This window comes from Alosa pseudoharengus, unplaced genomic scaffold (genome assembly GCF_046254945.1).
Source record: "Alosa pseudoharengus isolate Yale_2024_CS ecotype anadromous, Long Island Sound unplaced genomic scaffold, YU_APseudo_1.1 YU_APseudo_1.1_scf_4, whole genome shotgun sequence".
NCBI lineage: Eukaryota > Metazoa > Chordata > Actinopteri > Clupeiformes > Clupeidae > Alosa > Alosa pseudoharengus.
Window position 1 is genome coordinate 12,284,391 of NW_027468774.1, and position 14,414 is coordinate 12,298,804.

The 14,414-nt window shown below is 47.4% G+C and overlaps 1 protein-coding gene across 3 annotated transcripts in view; it reads left to right on the plus strand.

The window, feature by feature from the left end:
* LOC143101688 (IgGFc-binding protein-like) overlaps positions 1-2,693 on the plus strand; it is a 48,785-nt gene extending 46,092 nt beyond the window's left edge. For all 3 annotated transcript variants that reach the window (XM_076264822.1, XM_076264824.1, XM_076264823.1), the window contains 2 exons: positions 482-584; positions 1,774-2,693. In XM_076264822.1, the coding sequence (XP_076120937.1) occupies positions 482-584; positions 1,774-1,889 (219 nt within the window). In that variant the 3' untranslated portion in view covers positions 1,890-2,693. The remainder of the gene's footprint in view (positions 1-481; positions 585-1,773) is intronic.
* Positions 2,694-14,414: the final 11,721 nt, after the last annotated feature.

The following is a 14,414-nucleotide window of genomic DNA, read 5'->3' on the forward strand; positions in this document are numbered from 1 at the left end:
ACGTAAGGCATGTTTGCATTGTAAGATTCAGCTAGATCTGTGCAGCGCTGCAAGATCGGATGCGCCTGCTGATCTGACGATACCGGACCAGGAAGCCAGGGAATTTTCTTCCTGCAGATACAGGTCTTGTTATAACCTCTCTGTACACTTCTAAAAGTTTACAATACTTCGGTTTGTCTGTAGAAACCCTCACCACACTACCACAGAAGTGTAGGCTAAGTATATTTTGAGTATTGTCAGTAGTATAAAATAGCGCTTGTTTTTTGATGTGCTCCCTGCCCCCTTAGCATTTACTGTAAGCTCATTCAGTGATGATGCAAATAAACGGTCTTGCTCAAAACTCCACCAATGAACATAATTTTGCTCTCAAACAATTTTGAAGTTAACCAACTACTATAAATAGACCCTACAGTAGGTTGTAAAAAGGACATCTATTCTCCACTGGTCCGGCAACATTTCCTCTTTCTCTTCCTGTTTACAGCACTGTTACCCAGGTTACCATCAGAGGCATCGACGTTCTGTTGATTTCCATGACAGCGCCTCCATCTCACTGGGCCCTCTGGTTTTGGCCAATGGCAATGAAGGTAAACAAAGATGATTAAACACTGAGGGCCAGATGTAGGCCTACTAACGCTTTTGCGTCCACTTCAGGCGTATTTGTTTCGCAACGTGCGTGTAAAATCATTGCGAGGTATGTACAAACAGGCCGCAATATTGTAAAACTGCCTGTCGCGGGAGCTGAAAATGGATAATTGCGTTATTTATGTCATGCATATGCATTCATGGGAGGATCCAGGGGAAAGTGGAAGTTTAGCGTAAAAAGATGGGAGGGGAAGAGTAAAGAGCGCCTAATTATGTATTCCGCGGTATGTACAAAGACTGCTCCTGAAAGTGCACTTCTATTCTGCGCCTAAATACTTCTGCCTTGTAAAAGCAGGTGTTAATCCAAATTGCAGTTCAATGCGTCAACAAGAGAACCTTTCAAAGACAACAGAATCGCTATTTAGAGCACCAGTTTTATAAGTATTTGTACTATCAAAACCAACCTTAACTTTCGTTGGCCTTTCGAATGTCTTACTTTCACTTTCACGTCATTCACTTAAACTTTCCTACTTGCTAGATTTGACCAATTTTCCATAGCCTACGTGCACAAGTAGTTTGAGTTCAACTACTGATCTTCATTATCTCCCTGCTTGTTGACATCTTATCATGTATGGTATTATTTCATGATCGCTAAACGTTTGATTCTTTTTAATGTTGTCATCAGTTAACATATTCAACTGCGCTTGTATGTAGGCTCTGCCGTTCAGTTGTGGACGTTCGTAAATTGCATTTATGGGCGAAGAAAGGCAGAGAAAGGCGCAGTTTACACTAGTTTAATAAATACGACGGAAACTTGGGTCTGACAGCGTTCGCAATCTGCGGTTTGTCCATGACGCTGATAACGCTACGTTCGCAAATGTACGTAGGCCTACATCTGGCCCTGACTGTTTGTCATTTACTGTATGTGGTCTGAAATTGTTCCCTTTGTTCCAAATGTAATTCAGCAATGCATTATGACATCCATAACTGTAACAGCTGAGAAAACAGCATCTTTGTTATCACTGTGACAGTAGTTTTGTAGGTGTTGTTGTTTTGCAGATTTCACTTCATACTGCTCTCTTCATACAAGCCTCGATAATTTGAATAGGCTACCAGAAAACATGCTTCCTATTAGCAACTTTTGACATTCTTCTATCTATCATCTCATTTGTTTTTTTTTTCTTTTTCCAGAGGGGAGAAACATGTTTGTCCCACAGCCTGTGAAGGTGTCTAAGGCCTCGGGTCTGACTGCATCTCTGATGGTCCTGCTCCTCTCTGTTCTCCCTGTCAGGGCTCTGCTCATCTAACACACAGCACAGCACAGCACAGCTATATGAACAGCAACACAACGCAACACAACACACAGCACAGCTACACAATACAACACAACACAACACAGAGCACAGCTATACAACACAACACAACACACAGCACAGCCTGACAACAGCTACACAACCACCTGGTCTGACACACACACACACACACACACACACACACCCACACACACACACATTCAAAAATGAAAGGACAAGAATTTCACACATCACTAATTTACATTATGGCCCTTTGTGCGTATGGAAAATATATTGGCTCATTCAACAGTGATCTTACTGGGACAAGAATGCACAATTGTATTCAGTGTCTTCATAAAGAACTGTGGTGACACTCAGTGAACAGTAACCATAGTAATGGGAATAGGTGAACAGACATAATATGTCCATATTATGGAATGACCGACGGAAAAAGAGTAGCTTCCTGCCACTTTTATACGGGTACGTTTTTTTCAACATGTGAAGATTTAAAAATACTGTGATGATATATGGCCTTGTATGGGGTGTTTTAGAACCCTAGGCTTTTTTCAAGGCAATTTTATAATAGCTTTGATTTTTAAGCTCTTGTTTTGGTCATTGTAAGGGTCATCTTTGTATGCTATATCAGATATTTTTTAGGACAGTCTAGGCTCCCCAAATCTGACATGTATGTGTAATACTTATATGATGTAATAAAATGTGTAAGGGATAATGTATAGCATTCTATACATTATCCCACTTATTACACGGCTACTTGCCTAAACGAAAAAATAAACTCCATGATATGACTCTTTACATTTATTTGCTACCGTTTCATCGTGGTTTTTGCTGCTACACTCTGTGTTCTCAGCTGTTGGCTGCAGTAACTTGAGCTAAGTTGAAGCGATTAGGTTTTAGTTTTTTCATACCTGCAGTACTCGGGGACCTTGAGAAACAGAGATCTATGTGAAAAGTCATTGGAATTCTCTTTTAAGACGCTGTTGATACTGGGCTGGGTTGGAGGCACAGCTATCACTCACTTCAGGGAAAGAATGTGGATCTTTGTGTCAGTGACGGGAAAGGCTGCAAGTCACCTGTCACCTGACACGCCAACATTCATTATCTAAGTTGTCAAAGCTGAAAAACAAAATGTGAAGCTGGCCATGTGACTTCAGGCAACTCAGTTATGATTATGGTTATGGTATTTGGCAGATGTTTCTGTCTAAAGCCACTTACTAGTATATGAACACTACATTAGTTAAAAATAATAGTTTCAAATTAAGTTCAAAAGCCTGCATTAAGAATATTATTAATAATAACAATATCAAATAATTAAAAAAAGAGTTTCAATATTAACAAAAACCATAAACATAACTCTGTAGTTTTGTTTTTTCATATTACAAAAGGGAGTTTAACACCATTCCAGTGCTTCACTGCAACACCTCAATTACTCTGTGTGTGTGTGTGTGTTTGTGTGTGTGCAAGTTTTTTGTAAGATGACACTGTGGGCCTGTGATGATATGGTCATTATGTAGGCTGCTTGTTCGTAGCTTGGAAAGCCAAACTCATTCACGAGTGAATAGAGTCTGGTAGTGATTGGGATTAATTTACAATCTAGCATAGTCACGGGTAAAGAACTTTGAAATCATTGGTCCAGCCAAACCAATCACATTGATCAGAGGTTCTTAACATTACTTCCTACTTCGCCTATACTAAACTAAACTAAACTGAAAATAAACAGCATCGGCAGTCAGAAAACAATATATATGGGCCTAGCTTTGCTGTATTTACAGCAATTTCTTAATGCATTTCTTGACGTTTGCCATAGCCGTTTACCATAGCCGTTTACCATAGCCTTTTACCATAGCCGTTTACCATAGCCGTTTACCGGTTTCGTCATCCCCTCTCGTTGCTGATTGGGCAGGTAATCTGCCGACTGATGGAAACGCTGGTGAACCATCAAGTTCCAGACTAGTATCTTCCTGAAAGGAGATCTAGTAGGCGTGGCTAGGCTAGCTTGTCCGTACTGTGCTTTGAGATTTGTAGAGTACATGTCATTTTAATACTTGGTTGCTTGAGATAGTCACTTGTGTCAATGTCTGCAGAGTGGACAACAGACAACAGAAATGTGAGAGTGGAATGATATTTGACTACTCTGTCTACACAGGTGACACCGTTTCCAAGAACTTCACACTAGATTTCAATAAATTCCCTATCTCATCACAGATCTACATTCTCATACACATCTATTAACACTACCATGCACCTTTATCAGCCTGTTCCCACCACATAGCTGTGCACCTGCTATTGCTATCATCACTGCTATGATGCCGTCCCCAAAGGGCTACTGTATCTCTGCATCATCGCTGAAAAGCTGACCAGTCACACCGGACTGCAGTGTACAATATCTGCAGATTGACATGCATCAGCTTTTAGTCCATTGGCATCATCAGCATCCCTTAAAAATAGCTGTCAGATCTGTACATTCAGGCAGTGGAAAGGAAACCAAATACCATTCTCCAAGATCCCTCCCACCGCCTCCACTGATGTTTTGAGCTGCTACCATAAGATACAGAGTGCCTCTGGCCAAAAAGTCACTGCAAAATCCTTCATACCCAAGGCAATAAACACACACAACATACATCTTACACAAACATCACACACACATAATTAGGACAGAACAGACATTGCCTTAAATTGAATCAAAAATGTTCTAACATATTGGACAATAAAACTTTTTGAATCTTGAATTAGACTGCAACGTACAGTATCTGCAGATAGATATGCATCTGCTTTTTGTCTGCTACACATCTACATCATCACTGCCACTATGCCAAGCTTTCCCAGCAGTAGAGGAGGCTGCCTGTATATTCGAGTCTGTTGACCAGATAGAAGGGTTAAAAAAACGTGGAATCTGTATCAATCATAGACTCCCAATACCTGTCTATTCCGTCTGGTCAAAGTTGGCAGACTTGAGGGAGTTGGGCAGTTGCAAATTAGTGCTGAAATCAGGGAAAAAGCTGCATAGTCTCACTTTATTACTTTTACGCATTTGAAAGAATTACAAGACAGGTGTGAAGGGTGAAGCTGTGCAGGTGTTTAAACCAGCATGCTACATGTGAGTAGAGAAAAAAACAGTGGATATGTCACAGAACATTCTTACATCAAAGAAATATCATCATATCTCAAGAAAAATAAGAAATATACGGTGTTAATCCTTGCAGGATTAGTTGGTTAGTGGTCTCCGGGATGCAGAGCTACAGTTCAGTAGAGTGACAGCCGTAGAGAATAAGCCTCCTCTGAACCTGCTGGTTCGGGTGCAGAGAGACCTGTAACGCCTCCCGGAGGGGAGTGGGGTGTACAGTCTGTGGTTGGGGTAAGAAGAGAACTTTCTTTGATGATGCTGCGCGCCTTACACAAACATCGCTTGCCCTGATGGCCTCGATGGAGGGGAGTGAGGAACCGGTGATGCGTTGGGCAGTTTTCACCACCCTCTGCACTGCTTTCCGGCCAGAGAGCAGTTGCCACCATACTGTGACACAGTTGGTGAGGATGCTCTTGATGGTACACCGGTAGAAGTTCACCAGGATCCAGATAAAATAGAGTGATTTGGAGAAGTTCACAAAAGGAAACAAAACTTTATTCATACAAAATACATTCTGACTTTGCTACTTCTGCAGAGTGGAAAATCTCAGACAACGGAAATGTGAGAGTGGAATGATGTTTGACTACTCACTCTCAATTCAAGTCAAGGCATCAAGGAAGAAAAGTGAATATTTGAGACAAGGTTGTGGGAAATCTATAACACACTAAGAATCTGTTTCTAAGTAACTATGGTAACATAGGCTCTGAACTTAACCTGGTAGGGGGTAGGTTTTGTTCAGGTTATGTTCAATTATGTTTGGTTATTTCAGTGCATGTTCAATCAGGCCGCTATTTTTACACATGTCACACAATGGCGTTTAATTTTGACGAAAGTCCGATTGACAAAGAAGCACAAAATCATGTAATATTCATCCGTGCAATTCACCTTGAGAGGGCGATAAGACCACGACATCACATGATAGCGCTAGAGTTTTTCAGCTGAATCCTAAAGCATTCTCCATCCCTACATTACGCATGGTGGATTAGAATAGAATAAAATAAATCTTTAATGTAGGCTAGCTAGCCTACACCATAGTGGACATTTGTGTTTGGCTCACCAGACAGATGGACAAACAACATCTCACTCAGACACATTGATATAATTAAAACAAGTACAGTACAAAAAAGGGAAAACATATAGAAAATGAATAAATAAGTTTAAATAAAGACTACATAACAGCGTTTGGCGTTTACTTTGTCATGTATGTGTTAACTGGTATAGTCTTTCTTTATGTTGTACCTCATGTGTTTACCCCGTGTATTGTATGTGACTACCCTGTTTGTGTATCGTGCTTGTTTAATTGACCTCCCTTGTGTTGCTTGTTTAATGACGTTCGTGTGTTTTGGTGCATAACCAATAAAACCTTTCTGAGACAACTTTGCAAGATTGTTACATTGGTGTCAGAAGTGGGATGACGACCCCTACTGGACGGGAGGAGAAAGCTGCAACTGATTACCTGGCGATGAGTTTCCTGCCAAGACGGCTCTTCGACAGCACGCTCGCCCATGGCCACCTGCTGAGCCAAGCAGACGGAGCCAGCCTGCAGCGTGACCGTGATGAAGAGACCCGCCCCCGGCCACAGGAGGAAACGAACCGGGCTGATGACAGCATCCCGCCACTTGAACCCGCTCCACACGGGAGCGATGGAAACCGGCCGGTCCTCGGTGCGACGGCGGCGGTAGAAGGGCGCCCCATCGTAAAGTTGCCCCACTACAATGGCGAAAGGCCGCTGGCGACATACCTGGTACAGGTCCGGCTGGCAGCCGAGCTGAATGGCTGGTCGGCGGAGAGAACGGGCGTACAGGTGGCGTTGGCCCTGGAGGGGGAAGCGCTACAAGTATTAGAAGACCTGCCACCGGCGGAGCAAGTAAGCTGGACTGCAATCGAAGCAGCTCTGCAACGACGATTCGGCCAGAGAATCTTCATCAGCGATGCCAAAGAACAACTCGCTTCCAGACGGCGACACAAAGACGAGAGACTGGGCAAGTTCGCGGCTGACCTGCAGCTGTATGCCCGGCGGGGCTACCCAACGTACAGCCAGGGTCTACATGAAGAGATGGCACTGGAAGCGTTCGTGCGAGGCATCCACCCAGAGCGGCTAAAAGAACACCTTCGCCTGAGTGCCCCCAGCTCGCTGTCCGTGGCGCTCGCGGAAGCCGAACGGGTGGAAAACATCTTCCGCACAACAGAGTCGCGGCATTGCGCACGCCAGATATTGATGGAGGAAGACGGGGAGGAACTGGAGGTGACGCGGCAGACCACGGCACAGCCACCACAACGGCGCCCACGCGAGTGGAAGAGGCCGGCCAGCGGAGACGGATGCCACCGGTGTGGCGAGCCGGGGCACATTGCGTGGTACTGCCCAGCCCCGGCACCCCTCAAGCTCGCACCCCAGCAGTTACTAGAAGAAGGTGGCACGGCGGGAGGGGCTATGGATTGCATACGGCTGGGCCGGCTCGGCCAAACCAGAGGACTGTATGTGGACTGCACGCTAGATGGGACTCGGTGTCGCGCCTTGATCGATACTGGCTCCACCATCTCGCTTGTGCGCCCCGGTCTTTTACCCGACACGCTGGTAGCCAGACCCAGAGGCTGGGAAAAGACAAAAACGCGCATCACGACAGTTACCGGAGAGCGAGCGGAACTGTATGGACAAAAGTTGGTGTGCGTGTGCATCAACGGTGAGACGGCAAGCCGCCGGCTTTGGTTGGCTAGCATTCAGGATGATTGCATTCTCGGCCTGGACGTGCTAGAGAAATGGGGGGCTGTGGTGGACATTTCCCGGTTCACACTACACTTGGGGACGAGCAGCGTAGTGTTGCACACGGCAGGGAAAACAGAGCATGAAGTGCGGAGAGCTGGCGCGACGAAGAACTCTCCAACTCGCTCCACACAAGTCCGCAGGAAGCGAACTCGCAAAGAGTACTCGTCATCCCGGACTCCGCCCCTCTCCACACAAGCCCGCGAAACTCAAGCCCGCGAAAACAACAGGTCTCATCCAGGTCCGCTTGCTGAGTCTCCGCCCCTCCCCACACAAGCCCGCGAAAACAACAGGTCTCATCCAGGTCCGCTCGCTGAGGCCGCCACTCCTCAGCTTATGCCCACCAGGGAGAAGCCAAGAGAGCGGGTTGAGCAAACACCACTCTCCGCTCAGAGAGCGTGGCCCTCTTTAGAGACAAGGCAAGCCGTAAATGAACTCTGCACTCGTAGCTGTGAGGGGCTGAATGAAGCACAGGGTAGCCAGGTGCGGAGACAACTAGCAGCGTACACCGATATCTTCGCTGCAAGAGACGAGGACTGCACCCAAACGAGCCTGGTCCAACACGATATCGACACCGGAAAGGCTCGGCCCATCCAACTTCAGCCTCATCGCTTACCGTTCGCCAAACGACAAGCAGCTGAAGAAAAGATCAAGGAAATGGCCGCGGCAGGAGTGATAGAGCCAAGCAGTAGTCCCTGGGCTGCGCCGGCTGTACTCGTCCGGAAGAAGGACGGCTCGTGGCGGTTCTGTGTTGACTACAGGCGCCTCAACCAGGTAACCCGGAAAGACTCCTACCCGCTCCCCCGCATTGACGATGCGCTGGACAGCATTGCCGGCTCCTGCTGGTTTAGCTCGCTGGACTTACGCAGTGGCTACTGGCAGATTGAGCTAGCCCCGGAAGCTCGCCCGAAGACGGCGTTCACCATCGGGCAAGGGCTGTGGCAGTTCCGGGTACTTCCGTTCGGCCTATGCAACGGGCCAGCGAACTTCGAGCGACTGATGGAGCGTGTCCTGGCGGGCATTCCACGAACATGCTGCGTGGTTTACCTGGACGACATCCTGTGTCATGCAACGGACTCCACCGGTGCCATAGGACATCTGGAAAACCAGGCCCTGACCCTCGACTGCCGTTTATCCTGGACACCGACGCCAGCGATGTGGGCGTCGGCGCCGTCCTCTCACAAGCAGGCGAGCAGGGCGAGCAAGTGGTCGCATACTTCAGCCGCTCACTGGACCGAGCGGAGAAGAATTACTGCGTGACACGCAGAGAACTGTTGGCTGTGGTGGTGGCAGTGCACCATTTCCGAACCTACCTCTACGGCAAACGGTTCCTGCTGAGAACGGACCACGCGTCACTCACCTGGCTGCTGAACTTCAAAGAACCGGAGGGCCAGCTGGCTCGCTGGCTGGAGGCGCTCCAGGACTACGACATGGAGATTCGACACCGGGCGGGTCACCTTCACGGCAACTCGGACGCCCTGTCCAGGCGTCCGTGTGCAGCAGACCAGTGCCAACACTGCCACCGGAGGGAGGAGAGGAGTCTGGCCGCGGCTCAACCGGAGCCCGCTCGTCGGCTACAGGCTGCATCACCGCAGGCAGAGAGAGAGAGAGTCGCTGTTTTCAACGCCCACCAGCGTCGCGCCAACGAGAGGGTCAACGCTCGCCAACAGCACGCCAGCGAGAGACTCAACGCTCGCCAGCGCCGCGCCATCAAGAGAGCCACCGCTCGCCAGCTTCACGCCAGCGAGAGAGACAACGCACCGCAGCCCAACGCCACAACACAGCACTGCAGAGCGGCAGCTGAGGCCATGGACGCACAGTCGCCGGTGGACGTGATGTCGAGGGAGGAGATCCGGAAGGCGCAATCGGAGGACGCCACGCTTGGCCGAGTGTGGTCATGGATCGAAGCCGGTCAGCGACCGCCATGGACTGACGTATCAGCACTCGATCCAGAGACCAAAGCGATTTATTCACAGTGGCCGGGAATAGTAGCACGTCAAGGACTGTATAGACACTGGCGAGCCCCCGATCGACAATCTGACATTTTCCAGTTGCTGGTTCCTGCTGGATTACGAGCCCGTGTACTGGAACAGGTACATGGGGCTGTGGGGGCAGCTCATTTCGGCATCGCAAAAACTCAAATAGAAGCCACTTCTATTGGCCGGGATGCAGGCTGGACGTTGAACTGCATGTTCACTGCTGTGACGCCTGCACAGCGAAGAAAGGCCCCACGCGACGCTCGCACGCTCCGCTGCAGCAATACGCAGTCGGGGCTCCCATGGAGCGGGTAGCCGTCGATATCATGGGCCCACTGCCAGTCACAGAGCAGGGAAATCGCTACGTGCTCGTAGCTATGGACTATTTCACTAAGTGGCCGGAGGCGTATGCAGTGCCAGATCAGAGCGCCCACACGACAGCAGACAGACTGGTCACTGAGATGTTCTGCCGGTTCGGGGCACCGGAAGAGCTCCACAGCGACCAAGGGCGGAATTTCGAGGCGGAGGTGTTTGCTGAGGTTTGCCAGCGCATGGGCATCCGGAAAACGAGAACGACACCTCTGCATCCACAAAGCGACGGGCTGGTCGAACGGTTTAACCGGACGCTAGCAGTGCAGCTGGCCATATTGGCCGACCGCCGACAAAAGGACTGGGACTTACACTTGCCCCTGGTGCTCTGGGCATATCGCACAGCGGTGCAAGAGTCAACGAAATGCACACCGGCAGCTTTGATGTTCGGGCGAGAGCTACGCACGCCGGTGGACTTGGTGTTCGGTTCGCCTCCGGAAGCGGAGATTGGAGGTAAGCCAGGGCTGGAATACTACAAGCAGCTACGCGAGAGACTGAAGGGAGTACACGAGTTGGCCCGGCAGGCTATGAGTGAAGCTGGAATACGTCAAAAGCGAGCTTACGATACGCGCTGTCGCGGCCAGGAGTTCCAGACCGGTGATAAAGTGTGGGTGTACTGCCCGGAGAGAAAGAAAGGCATTTCCCCGAAACTCACTAGCCAGTGGGTCGGGCCGTGCGATGTCTTAGAGAAGCTGTCTGATGTGGTCTATAGTGTGAGACTGATTAAGCGTCGGAGAGTTGTGGCTCTCCACCGTGATCGACTGGCCCCGTATCGACCCCTGGCCTCAGCTGAGGGTCGTGGAGACTTTGACACTGACTCTGTGGAACTTGGTGACAATGGAGCTGTGGCTCTAACACCGGTCACCGTGCAGCCTTCACCGGAAGTCACTGCCGCGACAGCGGGGCGCCCACAACGCCAGCGTCGCGTCCCAGCCAGGCTCATGGACTGACGTAGGGTAAGACTTGAGTCAAGGGGACATGGACTAAGTCTCGGGGGGCTGTGTAATGATCTGAGCCTAGCTGTTATGACTGTACTCCCATAATGCTTTGCGTGTGTGTGTGTAATGTTGATGTTGGTTCTGGTGTGAGTAATGGCGTTTACTTTGTCATGTATGTGTTAACTGGTATAGTCTTTCTTTATGTTGTACCTCATGTGTTTACCCCGTGTATTGTATGTGACTACCCTGTTTGTGTATCGTGCTTGTTTAATTGACCTCCCTTGTGTTGCTTGTTTAATGACGTTCGTGTGTTTTGGTGCATAACCAATAAAACCTTTCTGAGACAACTTTGCAAGATTGTTACAATAGGTTACACACGTTCTCCGACTGGGAGTTTTTGTAGTGTTGGAGACGCAGAGCATATCGGCAAGCTGTCGGTCGGTGCTTAAAGTTTGCCTTGCGCTAAAGCAGTTCCTGCGCAACTTCATTCGTTTTCCTGGACACCCACGAGGATCATTAAAGTGTAGTTTCACCAACTAGCAGGTCAGCATCACTTATTGTTTTCCAAATGTGCAACGACGATAGGCTGTCTTAACTGGTGAGCTTCAATTAACGGGCTTTGGCTTTTTCAGAATGTCCTTAAGGTCGAATGGATAGGTCATAGGCCACTTTTAGTTTTGGATGCTCTCTTAATGGTGTTGGTGTTTAAAGCACATTTTTATTTTAATAATTGCCAAATGATATGATGCTTCACATCTTATCACAAACGTGGAGGCGAAATGGCAGGGCCCAGTAGGCCTACACGATGCCAGGAATGATGTACCAAGAATCTAATTTGAGCGACACATTTCAACAGGGTGCGTTAGGGCAGGCCTACACCTTACTAGAACATTATCAGATCTACTGACTAATTAATGTGTAGGCTGTAACTTAATGTTATATGCGCAATTACAGGATAACTTGATGGGTATGCTACTGGGGGATAGAGGATAGGCTACCCATGCCAGTTCCGACGTTCATCACCCTTCGATGCTGGAGCGCAAAGGTTTAACTTGGCCGACAGCTGCAGAACCCGCGTTAAAATAGAAAAATACATTTGGGATTCTTAAAGGATAATTCCGGTGTGATTTTGACCTAAAGTGTGTTAAAACATGATACCGAGTGTGAACGTATGTTTCATAGCTCACCTCGGCTTGTCCCCTGCACTCAGAAATATGGCGCTAGTTAGCCAATGCTACCAACACAGTGTTTCGTTGTGGTGCCTCGGGCATCGGCCTAGCCATTCAAATAAATCACTGTTTTACACCATTTACGAGGCTCAAAGTAGCTCGATACTTCATTGGTAGACTTCCGAAGGCCTTGACATTTAAAACGAGACATAGAGAACTTTGAAATAGTTGCCTGGATTAGCAGGCTTAAGTACATTACAGTATACATCAGCAACCAAGCAGGGGGAGTTGTGTCTTAAATATGAGGGAGGACAGTCACAGGGAATTAAGTTTTAGTTGCCACTACATTTTTGTTGTCCTGAGTAAAAGATGCAAACTCAGTTTTCCACTAGAAGTCACCTTGCTATACCAACTCAATCGACGTTAATCAAACCAAAGAAGTTGATATCAGACAAAAGCAAACATGTACTGAAGTTTACATTCTCCACATGACCAACAAGCAAAAACTGGGCCTGTCATTGCATTGACTCCCAATACCTGTCTACAGACCTCTGACAAAACGGACAAAAAGGACCCACAGCTGTCATCTTTACCCATATAAGGAGATAAGGTTCTAACTGAAGCTAACTACTTGCTGCAAGTTGCACTGCAAAGTTCACCGTGTTAACGCACCAAAGATCACAAACCCCACTTGACAAAAGTGTATTAGGGGTTTGCACGGACGTCACGTTCTGGCTGGTAACCCAGCACGCGCGGCCATATTGGCGATACTCAGTGAATGAAGTACAATGGAGTATTATGCACTTTGGATATCTTACGTGATTGTAGCCGTGTCTAAACAACAGAAAAGCTAATCAAAATGCGTCTAAGATGCAAAGGCATATAGGGCAGGACTTGGACCACAAGAAAAGGCACGATATTTCGAGAAATTACGGTTTATTGGCAGCGCAGATCCATATGAGTTGGGTGAGGGAGACGAAGTATCAAGTTCAACCACAAGCACCTCCCTTCCTCTGATAACTTCTGGCATTATTCTCCTTTCTCCCTCGTTTTTTAATAACTTTTGGAAGTTGATACCTACACCAGATGTTTTTCTCAGTCTGACCTATTGGTACAACCTAAATCTATCTCCAATATGACAACGTCCAGATCTGATGACACGCCGTACAAACCCCTAATTGGGCTAAATATCCCATTTTCCACCATAGAATTTCACAAGTGGGGTGGCATTGGAAAGGGGAGGAGGTGTAGTTTCAGAATGTGGTGAAACATCCCTTGCAAAATCCTTCATGGGCTATCTGTCCCTGTTCAAGTGTTGAAATTCTGCAATTTCACAAATACATATTATATTTTCAGAGGGGCTAAATATGCAATTTTCCACCATAGAATTTCACAAGTGGGGTGTCATTGGAAAGGGGAGAGAGTGTAGATTTAGTAGTGTAGTTTTAGAATGTGTTGAAAAATCCGATGCAAAATGACATTTACTGCAGAAAAACTTCAAAATCTGCTACCAACTACACCCCCCCCCCCCCCAGTGTAAAATGAACAAAATTATTTAATAGAAAACATAACACAACATGTATCAAAAGATCCAGCACAGAAAATAAAGAAAAAACTACATAATCTGCCACCCTATACATAACCCCCCCCCCCCCCCCCCCCCATCCATCCTCGTAAGGCAGCCGGGCCTGACAGACTGTCCAAGGTTGCTCAAGGCCTGTGCTGCTGAACTGGGGGAGCCACTGAAGCTCACTGCCATGCACAACTGAAAGGCTTTGTTCCTAGGGCCATTGAACTGTTCAATGCCTCACTAAAGGGAAGAGGAGAGACAGACTTCTCTGCTTAGTCTGTCTGCCTCTCCACCCTCTCCATGTCCATGTTTTTTGAGTACTGACTGCCCACTACTGCTTACTACTGTTTTACTACTGTTTTACTATTGTACACAGCCTAATGTTTTCACTACTGTTTTACTGCTACACTGTTTTTCATGCTATATTAGCACACATGATCAATGGCTGCGTTCAGGCTTCTGATACAATACTGAATGAATGAATGGCTAACCCTATTACCTCAACATGTTCTTGCACTGAAATAGTTTTTTATTTTACCTTGTCTACATTACACTTTACTCTCCTATTTGTCTATATTATTTATGCTGGTCTCTAGGGGTGTAACGGTACACAGA